Source organism: Nuphar pumila, chromosome 13 (assembly GCF_984573655.1).
Source record: "Nuphar pumila chromosome 13, dmNupPumi1.hap1.1, whole genome shotgun sequence".
Lineage (NCBI taxonomy): Eukaryota > Viridiplantae > Streptophyta > Magnoliopsida > Nymphaeales > Nymphaeaceae > Nuphar > Nuphar pumila.
This window is the reverse complement of record NC_143261.1, coordinates 1,604,147-1,619,712: the sequence shown is the minus strand read 5'-3', so window position 1 is coordinate 1,619,712 and position 15,566 is coordinate 1,604,147. Positions and strand designations below refer to the sequence as shown.

The following is a 15,566-nucleotide window of genomic DNA, read 5'->3' as shown; positions in this document are numbered from 1 at the left end:
ATGTGTTTTTCTTCTTTATTTTGCATTTTTTACTTATTTCTTTTATTATATATGTATTTTATTATCTAAACATGATATTTTATTACTTATTTTTGTTATATATATATATATTTTAAGCCCTAAGATTTGTCACCAAACCTATAATATCGCGAGAAATAGCCTCGCTGAGATATAGCCGATACCGATATTTGTGATTATGGTTTTACATTAGAATGACTTGCGAGTATTTTTTGGTTGGTAGTAGTTGGCCATACCTTGTTTGCAATGTTGAGGTACTAAATTGATAATTTGGATAGCATCCTCTTATGTGCTTTTGGATATAACCAATTTGTAACTAGCTACTCATAATTTTCATCCTTCTAAATACTATTTCATGCAATTATCCTTTACACACACACACACGTGTGTGTGTGTGTGTGGAGTTATTAATGCACCATGCACATTTATGTTTTGTTTGCAACTTTGCATGCATATGTGTATGGAAGGAAGTGAATACAACAAAAGTTTTAGCATCATTTCTAAACAATCTGAACTGTGAGATTGTGAGAGATAGAATGAAATGGATGGGATACCCTTCTTTCTCTGTATGTTTTTTGCCATCTATCACAGTTTTTCTGGTCTTCCAGAAATTATATGGTGATGCTCAGTTTGATTGATCTTAAGCCCCCACTATCATCCTTCATTTTCTTTGTTGAATGTTGCCACCAAACAATCACCCCACTTGTGTCTGGAAATGGATTTGTCAAGGAATTGTTGGAAACTGTCACCCAGACACTTCACTTAGCATGTGTGTCCTGTGTTGACATGTCATCACATCAGACTCAGTACTGGAGACTCCAGACACTTCATGGACACGACCGTCTCCATGTTCTTAACTTTATCTATTTCTTTTATATAACTTGATTGTTTATTTTACTTGTGTTTTTTTATTTTACTTAGATTTATTCTTTAAATCAAGGCTGTAAAAAGCATATTGTAACCCGTATCAACTGGGCTCCAAATACGATACGTATTGTATTATTGTATAGTAAAAAATCACAGAATACAAGAAAAAAAAATAAATTTAAGCAATAAGAGTAATTTAACATAGATATGTCATTAAACATCCAACTAAACATAGATGTCACAATCAACTAAATATAAATTTCGTTACACAAAAGTTGTGACAAAATATACAAAACAACATCATCAGTCATCTTCATTAATCTGCATCAAACGTGACATTTTGTTGTGGGCCTTGTAGCTCTTCATCATCTTTATCATTTGGTTGTGCAACTATTAGTCGGAAATATGCCATTGCTTCTAGCGCTTGCTTTCTTCTTCTATCATTCATTTTTCTAATTTCTTCTATATGAGCCCGTATCTCAGTTCATGCATCATCTATAGCCATTCAACATGGTGGCACTTCCTCACTTGGAAGTGCCACAATGTGTATCTTCATGCGGTGCAATCCCCCGTGAAGTACTACATGATAGAACCTATATCTCAGATTCAAATTCCCCATATGACCATCAATAACCTTGCTGTATTGCCTTTCTAGGTCATTAGCATGTGGAGAATGTCGAGCCATCTAATCACCACAATTACAATCGATTAAAACAAAATATCACTGCATACAAAATAAAAAAGATTTCCATAACTCATTACAAAGGTTATAATTATAATTTTTAGTTACAATATGCTATGCTAGGAACAAGGGCATACAAACTAGAGTTCATATATATATATATACACACACACACACATCATTTTCAGTATTATGCTTCAACCCAATGATTTTCACCATTTAATGCAGCGCCAAGTAGCTGGAGATGGTGATGGGTTGTTTTCATTTAGTGAAAAGCAATGGTCTTAAGTGATGAACCATAGGATCCTACATAAAAATACTTGCTTTCTTGTTTTATGACCTCTGGATTATATTGGTTGGATTTTGGTATAATAACTGATTTCACCACTATAATGTAACTTTCTTCATGTCTATGAATCCTTTGTGAACACTTGTGAACTCAGCTGCAAACAGTTTGCTTACTTAGTTATGCTTTGATAAAAGGTCTTTCTGTTTAGTTGGTTACACTAGGGTTTCCTAGTTTTATAATTTACTGTTTTTCAGGTGCTGTGATGGAAAAGGTTGTACTCGAACTTATCATCTATCTTGCCTTGAACCTCCTTTACAAGATGTCCCACCTGGAGCCTGGCATTGTTTGTGGTGTGTGAAGAAAAAACTTGAATTTGGTCCTCATTTGGTTTCTGAAGGAGTTGAATCCATATGGGATGTTAGAGGCAATGAAATTTCAAGTGGCAAAGGTAAAGTTCTAAAATAGCATATTGTTTGGAATTTGCTAGTGTCTTTTTGTGTTTCATTGATGGATCTTTATTCACTTCACCCTGTGTATGCTGAGTATGATCATCTCTGGGTTGTTAATCAGGTCATATGTTGGCCAAAAATGAAATAGAAAAGGAGTACTTGGTTAAGTATAGAGGCTTGGCCCATGTCCACAACCGCTGGGTTCCGGAAAGTCAGCTTCTTGCTGAAGCTCCAAAGCTTGTTACAACATTCAATAGCAGATACCAGAAAAATAAGGTTTGTTTTCTCATATTATGTTTCAGAGGGTTTTTTGTGATTCACATAGATATAAATGGTTGTTGAAATCTTCCTCCATACAATGAGAATAATATTATAATTGCTTCTTGCAAGCTCATAATTCACTTATTCTTTCCCTGTGTCCTCTAGGTCTCGAAGTGGAAACCTGAGTGGACTGAACCACAGCGCCTGCTAAAGAGAAGAACATTGATGCCCCCAAAAATGGCAGAGGCATACTTCAGTAGTCATGGCAATAAGTTGCCATATTGTAACGGTGAGTGGTTTGTAAAGTGGAGAGGACTTGGATATGAATTTGTGACATGGGAGCTGGAGAATGCCTCATTTTTGACGTCTCCTGAAGCTTTGATCCTCATGAAAGATTATGAATTTCGCCGTGAGAAGGCAAAGAAAGCATCTGATCCTTCTAGACCAGATAGGGTATGTGTAGTTTATCTTCAAAATTTTTCAGGCATTCATGAGTGTTTGACGTTTGTTTTCCATACCATCGCAGGAAGTATCAGTTCCAATTTTGTTTCAGGCATTCATTGGCATTTGGCAAACATAAAACCATCATGATTTGTACAATTTCTGAGTAATTGATGTTTGAGTATATCTTATAAAACAACATAAAACAATTGCCATTTTTGTTGGACATTAGATGCATATCTGGGGAGTTACTTGAATTTACACCAATGTTGTGAAAAGCATTGAGGCGTAGCGTAGCACTCCACCAAAAACTAAACTAGGCGTAAAGCGTAAGCCTCAAATTTTTAACTAAAGAAAACATTTAAAAATATATACAAATACAAACAAACAAAAGAAATGCTTTATTAATGAAGAAACAGCCAATAAGAAGTAGAAAATCTCAAATAAAGACCAAAACATATGAGATTAACATGTAAAAGTAACATTCATGCAACACCTTTATCTATGTATCTAAGGAATAAAATATGAACATTCAATAAAAAAAAAGTAACAGAATCACTAACAATCAAATTTCTCAATGTCGTGTCATCATCAGAAAATGCATATTAGCATTAACAACCAAATGTTAGTGTATTTGTTCAAAATTCTCCAAAATGAGAATATTATAAGTTTAGAACATTCCCAAGTGCAAATAAAGGACCCAAAAAACATAATCCTATGATATAAATTAGGGTCTAGGATTTTGTGTCTTATCATCATCAATATCAAAGCCTTCAATATCATCATTTGAAAAATTCATATAAACAGGTTCTCCTTCAATCTGATTATCTGTCTCTTCATCATTCTTTGTTTTTCCACATCCTCAATCATTGATTTCTATTTCTTTTTCCTTCAATAAAAAATCATATATAAAATACTTATTGCATATAATTTTAAAAATACATTTACATTCATAGTAAGTAAAAGGAATATAGTTTTACCTAGAGCTCTTGGTGAATTGTCTTCCTTTAACTACTTGTGAATCATGATGACTTCTTCAATAGGCACATGCTCAATGGTGTTTACATTGATGTTTGGCTCAAACCATGAATCTTCCGACTAATTGGAATTGCTAGGCAATACTAGATCTTTTTGCTCAATGACCCACTCAACATCTAAGTCTATATGATCTAGACATATAAGGTCTTTGGTAGCCATCCTCTTCATATTCCTCTCCCTTAACTTCATAATATACATGATAAAAATCAGTGCAATCATCTTCTATTGTTCAAGTCTATTCTTTCGTTTTGAATACCCCTATAATTCAAAATCATTGATAATCAATTATAAAATATTTAAACCTATAAAAATGTATTTAAAAAACAAAATACAAAGTTACATAGCGACACATACCAATTAGAAGTTTCTCCAATTTCTCTCACAGCCCGATGCACTCTATGTTGTCAAAAGCGTTAGGCGGGGCTAGTCGGTGGACCTTCGAAAAGGCCTAGGCGGCCGACTAAGCGGAGCCTAGGCGGGCAAAAAAAATTAAGAACAATGTAGAAAAAGATAAACTATAAAATATTGAGATAAATAAAGCATGTATGAAGCATAACAATTAATATTAAATGGTCAAAACATAAGAGTGAATGACATTAAATATCGAACTGGAGTCGTGACAAAAGTCTTAAAAGTAAGACATGAAGTGCATGATATTACAATTTATGTTCTTAAGACAAAAATGCTTAAAGCCTTAAACTAATCAGAATAAGAGGGAATGAAAATTCATATGAAATCCTTCAATTCTTTGCTAAGTTCTTCATCTCAAACACAAAAACTTTGACTAATTGTTTCTTCTTGAACACGGGAACTTTTGCCGATTGTCTTCATTGATTTACGTGGTGGTAGTGGTACTGGTACATCATCATCATCATCTTCAGAATCAGGGACTATATAGCTTGATGTATCATCTTGCTTTTCAGTGTCTGGGATTATATAGTTCACTGCATCATCTTGCTCTTCAGTGTCAGGGACTATATAGTTTGGTGCATTAACTTGCTCTTCAGTGTAAGGGATTATATAGTTCGCTGCATCATCTTGCTCTTCAGGGACACTCTCTAATGAAGGTGAATTTAGCTTTTCAACTACAACCCTTGTCATTGTTAAATCTAATGACAAGGGTAACAAAAAATATGTTCAATATACACACAAACAATCAAAACAAAATAGTTAATAGTTAGTGGCAAATTCACACGTATAAACACATACACACAATTTACTATTCGAAAAAGTTGTAACATTACATTCAAAAAAGCTTGTCATTAACTAGTGATGAGATGAAGAAGATGATAAACTATCATCATCATCAGAATCGGGCAATTCAATGTCAAGATCTTCTTCATCAGTATATACGGTACAATTATAAACAATATATAAACTAACAGTGTGTGTGTATATATATATATATATACAGTTCAATATATATATATATATATATATATATATATATATATACTGAACAGTGTATGTATATACTGTTCAGTATACTAAACCGTATACATATATTGAACAGTATATGTATGTGCTGAACAATATATTTATATGCTGAACAGTATATACTGAACCATATACATATACTGAACAATATGTTAAAATATGTACATATAAATATATATCTATACATATACTTATATATATATACGTATTTTCTTTTTTTCTCTTTTCTGTACACCCAAAAACCCGATAGGGGTATTTTGGTAAAATCCATGTACTTTTTATTTTTAGGTTTTTCACTTTTCTTTCTTTTTTATTTTTCATAATGTAGGACCACAAGGGGCCCCACTCTTCTAGTCGTTGGGGCCCCAACAGTCATATTTATGACCGTTGGGGCTCCCAACGACTAGAATGGAGCCCCCTTGTGGTCCCTCTTGTTTTTGATCCTCTATAAATAGAGGGCTTTCCCTCTTGTAATGAAATGGGTTTTTCACCCACTTCTCTTGTTCTTCAATAATATTTGCTTTTGCTGTTTAGCCCTTTGACCCCTTAGTAGGGTTAAGTATGCACTTTAAGTGCTTGTGTTCTTGACTCCTCGTCTAAAGTGTGCTTTGCATTGGTGGGCTTCCGCTAGTTTCATTACATGGTATCAGAGCAAGGTTGGTGATCTTGTCTTTCTTCTAGTCATTGCTTTGGGAAGCGCGCCTCTCTATTCTTTGAAGATACCAAAGGTCTTTCTTGGCATCCGTGGAGCACGAATCAAAAGTAGAGCTTTCTTTTAAGCTCAATGGATCCAATTATCTTATGTGGGCCTCCGCTATGGAAAACCACCTAAGAGGTAAGAAACATTGGGGTTTTGTTATGGGAACTACTCCCGAACCTTCTCTTGTGCTCACTAAAATTGAAAGTGGGGTTGAAAAAGCTTTAGATGGCGATGAGCGCATCAAAGCTATCAGTGATCACCAATCCAAAGTAGAGGATTGGAAAAGTAACCATGCCAAAATCTTGGCATGGTTCATGAACAATGTTGACCTCAAGAATTGTGCCAACATTGCTAAGTTTAGAAAAGCCAATGAGGCATGGTTCTTTCTTAAGGGTATGTATACAAAAAACGACCTAGCTAGACAATTTTTTTGTCAAGAAAAAATTAGGTCTACTAGACAAGCGGATATGAGTGTCCGCGATTACTTTAGTACTTTAACCCATCTTTGGGATGAACTTGCTCTTCTTGAGCCCAAGTGGGTGGCTCCGGAAGATATTGAGCTAAGAAGAGAACAAATTGAAAAATAGCATGCTTCGGCCGGAATTTGAACAAGTTAGGGCATCTCTTTTTTATAGAAGTAAAACTTTACCTATTGAAGATGCCCTTGCCGAAGTATGCCAAGAGGAAACTCGTCTTGGCATAAGTATTAAGAGTGATGAAATTTTGGCCGTTATTATGCCCTGATAAAATATAAAAACATATAGACCTCCCCATTTCTTAAAAAATAATGGGTATAGAAAGGGACTGATTTGTCACTATTGCAATGAACCGGGGCATATTAAGCCAGTTTGTCCAAAGCTCAAAGGAAAGGTGGCCGTGGTTGGAGAAAATTCTCCAAAGAAGGAAGAAGAAAATGCCAATGGAGGAGATATCAAAGAAACCCTTGGTCATATTTCCGAAATTCTCCAACATCTTCTCAAGACATCTTCACCATCAACATCGGGAGCCGCCATAGCCTATTCTTCATCACCTCCATGTATGCGGATACTAGACTCCGGTGCTTTTTTTCGAATGACATCTCATAAAAACTCTCTTTCTAATGTTTTTTTCGAACCCATATCTTTCCTATGTGTCAACGACCGATGAGACATCTTTAAAAATTGAAAGTATTGGAACACTTGATTTAAAATCCTCTAAATTTTTTTTTGTTTCCAAAGAGTTGTTCAAAAAGTTAACCTAAACCTTTTTTTCGTTTCCCAAATTACCCATCATGGATGCCAAGTCTCTTTCTCACCTAAAGATTGCAACGTGCATGATCTTCAATGAGGGAAGCTGAGTGGGCAAGGCCATAGGAGTGGCAATCTTTACTTTATGGATTTTTTGACTCTTCCATCCAAGTCATTTTGTAATCTTGTAAATGACAAAAGTATTGAAGTTTGTCTTAAGAGACTTGGCTATCTGAATTTTTTAAAGATGTCTCTTTTTCCTTTTTTGGACAATACTAATACATGACTTGTAAAGATTGCATTTTTGGAAAATCTAAAGCTATTCCATTTCCTCAAAGAAATTATGTTCCCACTCGGCCGTTTGAGCTTGTTCATTCCGATGTATGGGGACCCTCCCCTGTTGTATCCAAAGGAGGTTTTTCATATTGCGTAGTTTTTGTTGATGACTTCACTCGATTTATGTGGATTTACTTTCTAAATCGCAAATATGAGGTTTTCCCTTTTTTCAAAGAATTTCATGCAATGGTTTAAAATCAATTTCTAGGAAACCTATCCATTCTTAGATCCGATTCAGGAGGCAAATATATGTCCAATGACTTTCAAAACTACTTAAAAGAAAACAGAATTTGTCATCAACGTTCTTGTCCAAACACTCCGTAACAAAATGGTCTTGCAGAAAGAAAGCATAAACACATAATAGAGACCACAAGAACTTTATTAATTTCAAAGAACATTCCAAAATCTTTTGGGGCTGAAGCGGTTCTAACCTCAACATATCTTATCAATAGAACCCCTTCATCCTCTTTGAAAAATCTTTCTTCGTTTGAAAAACTTTACAATATGCCCCCCGATTATAAAAGACTAAGAATTTTCGGATGTAAATGTTTTGTTCTAACTCACAAAAACGATAAACTCTCTTCAAGGGCAAGGGCAATTGAATGTATTTTCTTAGGATATGGCAAAAAACAAAAAGGCTACCGATGTTTTGACCTATTCAATAACAAACTTTATATCTCAAAAGATGTTACTTTCTTAGAAGAAGAAAATGTTTTTTCGCATAACCTAAATGAAAATATTGATTATTCCTTCTTGTTTGACTTGTTACCTCAAGAAAAAGTTATAGATGATCATGTTGAACCTAATGAAACTCTCATAGAGGATCATTTTGAACCTCCAGATGATAGACAACATGACCTACATGAAAACTTAGAAGAAAATATACCAATTCACACACAAGTTTATTTTAGAAGGAATGAAAGTAATCCTCCTTGTGCCCTTGAAAAATTCTCTCAAAACGAGTCAATAGAAGAATCCTCTCAAAGAAGATCAAATCATATCTCTAAAATACCAAATAGATTTGTATCTTATGATTTTTTTCCTCTAAATTTTTGAGCCTGCTTGTTAGCTCTTCACTCATTCCATGAACCATCTCATTATAACAATGCTAAACAATATGCTCATTGGAATAAAACAATGAAACTTGAACTTAATGCACTTAAAAAGGCACAAACTTGAGAAATTATTGATCCTCCTAACGACAAGAAACCCATTGGATGTAGATGGGTTTTCAAAGTAAAAACTAAGAGTGATGGATCTTTAGAAAGATATAAGGCTCGATTAGTAGCCAAAGGATATGCCCAAGAATATAGGGTGAATTATGATGAGACCTTTGCCCCGGTTGCGCGAATGACTAGTGTTCGAGCCCTTATTGTAATAACTTCTATTAAAAAATGACCTATTTTTCAACTTGACATTAATAATGCCTTTTTAAATGGAAATATGAGTGAAGAAGTTTATATGGAACCACCTCCTAGCATGAATTTAAATGGTAAAATTTTGAAATTAAAAAAAAGCTTTATATGGTCTTAAGTAAGCTCCTAAAGCTTGGTATGACAAGTTTAGTAATGTATTAATCAATTTGGGATTTATTTCTTATTATACTGACACTGTTTTTTTTTGTTAAGAAAACAGGCGACTCTATTGTTATTTTACTTCTGTATATTGATGATATGATCATCACTGGAAGTGACAAAAATGGAGTAAATAAGGTTAAGTCCATGTTAAAGAAAACTTTTGATATGTCTGTCCTTGGATTTTTGAGATATTTTTTAGGTATTGAAGTGACATATTCTCCGCGAGGATATATTCTATCTCAAATGAAATTAGCAGCAGACATCTGTACCAAGTCAAGAGTATCTGATAAAAAGAAAGTGGAAACTCTTGAAGTTATTAATGCAAAGTTGAGATTTGAGGATGGCGTTCTACTTAAGGATCCCACCCTCTATCGTCAATTGATTGGATCCCTTACTTACTTATTCATCACACGTCTTGATATAGCTCATGCGGTTCATGCTACAAGCCAGTTTCAGCATGTGCCTACTACAATTCACATGGCGGCCGTGATGCGAATTGTGCGATACATCAAGAATACCATCTCCAAAGGGCTTTTCTTATCTTCCTCTTCATCTCTTGAATTAACTGCTTTTACTTATGCTGACTGGAGATAAAATCCCAATGATTGAATCTCAACTACTGGTTTTGCATTTTTTTAGGTGAATCTCTCATTTCGTGGAGATGTAAAAAGCAGCAAAAGGTTTCACTATCATCCACTGAAGCTGAATATTGGGCCATGACAATGACAACTATGAAAATCATATGGCTTAGAAGTCTCCTCTGTGACATGGGCGTTCTCATTACATCTTCCACCAAGATGTGTTGCGATAACAAAAGCGCGATCTACATTGCAAGCAATCATACATTTCACGAGCGGACCAAGCATATTGAGATGGATTGCCATTATGTTCCAGACGAATATCTTAGATGAACTATCACATTACCATATGTTACTTCCGAATATCAGCTGATTGACTTCTTCACCAAAGCGCTTTCAACTCTGCGTTTTTTGTTTCTTCTTAGCAAACTTTCGATCTTCTCCCCGTAAAGTTTGAAGAGGCATGTTAAAATATGTACATGTAAATATATATCTATACATATACTTATATATATACACACATATGTATATATATATATATATATATAAGTATATATATATACGTATTTTCTTTTTTTCTCTTTTCTGTACACCCAAAAACCCGATAGGGGTATTTTGATAAAATCCATGTACTTTTTATTTTTAGGTTTTTCACTTTTCTTTTTTTTATCATTTCTTCTTTTTTATTTTTCATAATGTAGGACCATAAGGGGCTCCACTCTTCTAGTCGTTGGGGCCCCAACAGTCATATTTATGACCGTTGGGGCTCCCAACGACTAGAAGAGTGGAGCCCCCTTGTGGTCCCTTTCTCTTGTTTTTGATCCTCTATAAATAGAGGGCTTTCCCTCTTTATAATGAAATGGGTTTTTCACCCACTTCTCTTCTTCTTCAATAATATTTGCTTTTGCCGTTTAGGCACTTTACCCTTTAGTGGGTTACGCATGCACTTTAAGTGCTCGTGTTCTTGGCTCCTCGTCTAAAGTGTACTTTCATTGTTTGGCTTCCACTAGTTTCATTACACAATATACCAGGAAGAAGAAGAAGAAGAAGAACGGAAGAAGAAGAGCGAAGGAAGAAGAAGGAAAGTGGAAGAAGAAGAAGAAGAAGAAGAAGAAGAAGAAGAAGAAGAAGAAGAAGAAGAAGAAGAAGAAGCTTATTGAGTTGTTGGTGTAATGAAATTAAGAGTTTAAATAATAGGCAACTTCATACAAAAGCTTATGGAGTTGCAAATCCCATCATCTGTCAATGATCTCCCAAATAGGTTTATATTTGTTTTTAATATTACCAAGATTCAAAGCAATTTTCTCTTTTGCTCTATCCATTGCCTTGTACAAAAATCCCATATCTGGCTCATTTGCATCCACTAATCTCAATACTTTCACGAGAGGTAATATAACTTTAATTGCATAAAATATAACACCAAAAAACTTATGATCATTAAGAACAATATGAGCAATGTTCTTAGTATCTGCCTTTTATAGTAATTAAATGATGTAAAATCTGAAGACAAAAACATCGACTTCAATTTTTTTTTGTAACATCCAATACTAAAATGCATGAGATATAATGTGGCAAAATGAGTGACGGCTGAACGTACAAGTTTTCTCTTCTTTGTGGACGTTCTCATCAAATTTAATACCCATGCATGACTATTGATATATGTTCTAATTTTCTTTGTCTTTTCTATTGTATCTTTAAAAATTGATATTTTTTCAATATCTTCTAACATCAGATCCAGGCAATGTGCCGCACATGGTGTCAAAAAACATGTTTTACCTGCGGTCAACATATTCCCAACTGCCACATAATTTGGTGCCTTATCTACAATAAATTTTTCCACATTCTCTTCATGAACTTTTTTAACAACTTACACAAATTTTTAGTTTTTTTTGTCATATCACTGATACAAACTAATTTTAAAAATATAATCCCTGATGAGCTATTTACAAAAAAATTAATTAAATTTCTTCCCTTTTCGTCTGTCTGCTATAATACTGCAACCAACTTTGAGCCATTCTTTTTTTAACTCTTTAATATTTCATGTGTTCGACTTCTTTGTTGCAAAGATCGAATGATAGCACATTGGCATAGAAAAACCTTCCAATAGCACGACATACATTCTCTCATCCCTTTTGAATGTCGTATTAATTGTGGTTTGTCGTGTTTCTTTGCTCACAAATTAGTCCATGGGACCAGCTTCGCATGTTTTTGCCATATTCACATTATCAGCTGTTAATAATGCCGAACCAAAATAAACACTTCTCCTAATCTCTAACTTGCTTTGTTCCTCTTATTTTCTTTCCTGCTCACCCCTTAGACGATTCTAAAAATTCTTTACCACGTCAGGTGGAGCATCATGGCATGCGCTTACACCATGTTTTGTGCTAGCTAAGTGATGTATTAGTCTTGAAATGCCACATGCAGTCTTTTTTTGGTAGAAATTGCAAATTACATGTCCAACGAGTTTGAGATCTTTAGTGGGATTTGAAAATTTAGTTCTTTGATCCCATCTTAAATCTCTTCCGATTCCCATTGTTCAACTGCAAAAAATACATATAAGAAAAGGCTAACAAAGAATCAATTACAATTTAAAGTTTGTTTTAGAGTTATAAAAACAAAAAATTGAACAATCAATTACAATTACTTACAAAAACACAAATAATGAGGTAGATAACAAAAAATAAATTAAAAATAAAAAGATCAGATTTCACAGAAAAAGTAGATGCTGAAATACAGATCATATTGCAGTATATATAATATATTGAAATACAAATTATATTGCAGAATATACAGAATTACATACCTAAAAATAAATACTTGTTCCAAAGATACTGAAATACAGATTATATTGCAGTATATATAATAAATTGTTGTAGCACTTGATCCTTTGTTCTCATGCAAGTGAAGGGAAAATGCCTAAAAATAAATTATTTATATTAAAAAACATACAAAAAGAATAGTAAACATATTTTCAAATAATAAAGTGTATAAGCTAGAAATTAACCTAAAGAGATTGTAGCACCAAACATAAAGCACCTACAATTTTGCTAAGATTACAAAAAAAAGAAAACTAGAGATGTAGATCAAGTTAACCATACTGAAGATGAAGATGAAAAGGTTCTTGTGAAAGTTGCTAAGTTCCAAGATAGATGAGGACAGTTTTTGTAAATCAGTAGCACAAAAATGAAAGCATACTCCAGGAATGATATATAGATTGAGCATTAAAGAGCTTGAAACTGTAATCAGACAAATGAAAAAAAATGCATAATCAAGGATTGATCATTGTTATGTGAAATATTGCTGATTTGACCATTAATAAAATCATGTTACTAGATATCTGTACGACCTACCTACAAGAATGAATCGGATTTACAAAATCATGCTATCAAATCATAAAACTTACTAGTCCTACATTAGGGCGAGAACAGAGTTACCAGAAGCGCGTTTCGGAAGCGCGAAACATCGTGCTTCCGAAATGCGTAGGGAAGTGTTTTCCTTTTTTGGGAAGCGCATTTCCCTTTTATGGGAAACACACTTCCCATTTATGGGAAGCACACTTCTCCCTTTTTTCCATTTTTTAATTTTTTTCTCTTTTTTCGCTTCCCCCTTGCTTCCTAGGTCGCTTCCGAGACAGTTCGTGATTCACTTCTAAGTCGTCCCACGCTTTCCGCTTCCTAAAATTTTGAAAGTGCCTCGCTTCCCGCTCCTGCTTCCTCAACTGACAACCATGGGTGAGAGAGAGAGACAAAGAGACATGAGAGAGAGAGAGAGAGAGAGAGAGAGAGAGAGAGAGAGAGAGAGAGAGAGAGAGAGAGAGAGAGAGTACCTGCCTTTCTCTTCTTTTTTCTTACAGCAGAGAGAGGAAGAGCGAGAGACAAGAGGGAGAGCGAGAGAAAGCGCACACAAGAGAGAGAGGAGGCCCCGACCCAGTGTGCTATTTGCATGTGTGTCAAGGCACAAGGCCCCTCGCCTTGGGACGAGGCACGTTTTTAATGACATTGATTTACACTATTGACTGTTCCACATTAGTTTTTCTGAAACATAGTTTAAAGTTCTCTGCAACCGAGAATTTATGAAGCGCTAAACCTAACCTTACATTTTTGAAGCACTTAATCCTCCTCCTTTTAAAGGTGCAAAATAGAAAAAAAGCTGCTTGGTGGTGATGAAGTTGATAGATCATTACATGCAACCATTACCGTCTATTCTGATTATAAAAGAGTTTCCTGTTAAATGATTGGTCCTATATGTTGGATATTTAATTTACATGCTAGGTTAGGGCTACAAAGGGTGCTGTTATCATTGTTTACAGTTGAGAGCCAGTATATGGTGAAGGGGGTATTGACAAAAACATGGATTGTTGTGGTAAAACTGCTGTAAGTTCTGTTTTATGACATGGGTTTTCAGATTTTTCTCTATGCAGATCTCTCAAGTTTCTCTATGCATTACATGTTTGTTTCCTCTATGTCAAAAGGTTAAATTTCCTTTAAGCAATATCAGAAAGAGAGTATACCCTAGTTCTTAGGTCCAAGTCATTTAGACAGATATTTTCTTTTTCCTTGCTATCCAAAAGTTACTGGATTTCAACATGTCACTTTCCTTCAAGTGACTAAAGCAGTTGATTTCAAGTGCAAGACATGGACTGACGATGTTGTAATTGTACATGTTATAGCAAATGTATCATTGACCAATTGTAATTTTGACACAAAGGCTGGTTCAAGGTGTTCGACTTTTCCATATGTGCGGAGTACTCTATTGGAAATGGAAGAAAACATAAATTATGTTGTTAAATAAATGGATAACATGAATCATCCACTGATTCTGCTTCACATGATCTGGGAATGGAGTTAGGCTAGTTACATACCCGCTAAACCGTTTTTTGAGATGAAAGAGGAAATTGGTATCTTTGCTGCCATCTGAAGTGGAACAATGTGATATACCCCAACCATGAGAATTGTAGGAATTGGGGTAATTTGGTAATACCGTAATAATGATATATGGGTCCTCATGTTAGTACGTTGGATCTTGGACCTTGAGTCACTAAAGGATGAGGCCAAGAGGTGCTATAGGGGAAATGCAATTATGGTATTAAACTATGTCACATAGGTGCGGGTGCGGATGCGGCGATTCGGCACTTTAAAAAAACTTGGGTGCGGGGGTGCGGGGAGGGTATATATATATATATAATTTTGAATGATTTTAACACTATGTGTATGTGTGTACATTTATGTATTTATATACATAATATAGATATAACTGGACTTGATTAGGGTTAATCGAATCTACTTTTGGACAAAAATGGACCTCAATGTGGTTGACTTCCCCTGACACAAAGGAAATCGTGTCCAAGTGTCGTACCCACATGGGTGCGGGTGCGACGCGGGTGCGGTGCCCTGTTAGAAGAGTCCGTGTGACATAAGTATTAAAGAATGCGTTGTGACCATGTCACATGGGTGCGGGTACGGGTGTGGAGCAATTTCAAATTTTTGGACACGGGGATACAACTATATATATATAACAATAATAAGATTATAAATTTTAAAGCAAAAATAAAAAGTAATTCTATTGAAGTAACAACACAAACTTACCAAAATATAACACATAAAGAAGCTTGTGAGTGTCATACCGTCTTGGATCCAGGCCAGGTCCGGATCTGGACCCGACCCAAGT

General features: G+C 34.8%; 1 protein-coding gene across 5 annotated transcripts in view; it reads left to right on the top strand.

Moving 5' to 3' along the window:
- LOC149817459 (uncharacterized) overlaps window positions 1–15,566 on the top strand; it is a 57,217-nt gene that overhangs the window by 13,112 nt on the left and 28,539 nt on the right. For all 5 annotated transcript variants that reach the window (XM_089984329.1, XM_089984328.1, XM_089984327.1 and 2 more), the window contains 3 exons: window positions 2,111–2,304; window positions 2,427–2,581; window positions 2,732–3,019. In XM_089984329.1, the coding sequence (XP_089840455.1) occupies window positions 2,111–2,304; window positions 2,427–2,581; window positions 2,732–3,019 (637 nt within the window). The remainder of the gene's footprint in view (window positions 1–2,110; window positions 2,305–2,426; window positions 2,582–2,731; window positions 3,020–15,566) is intronic.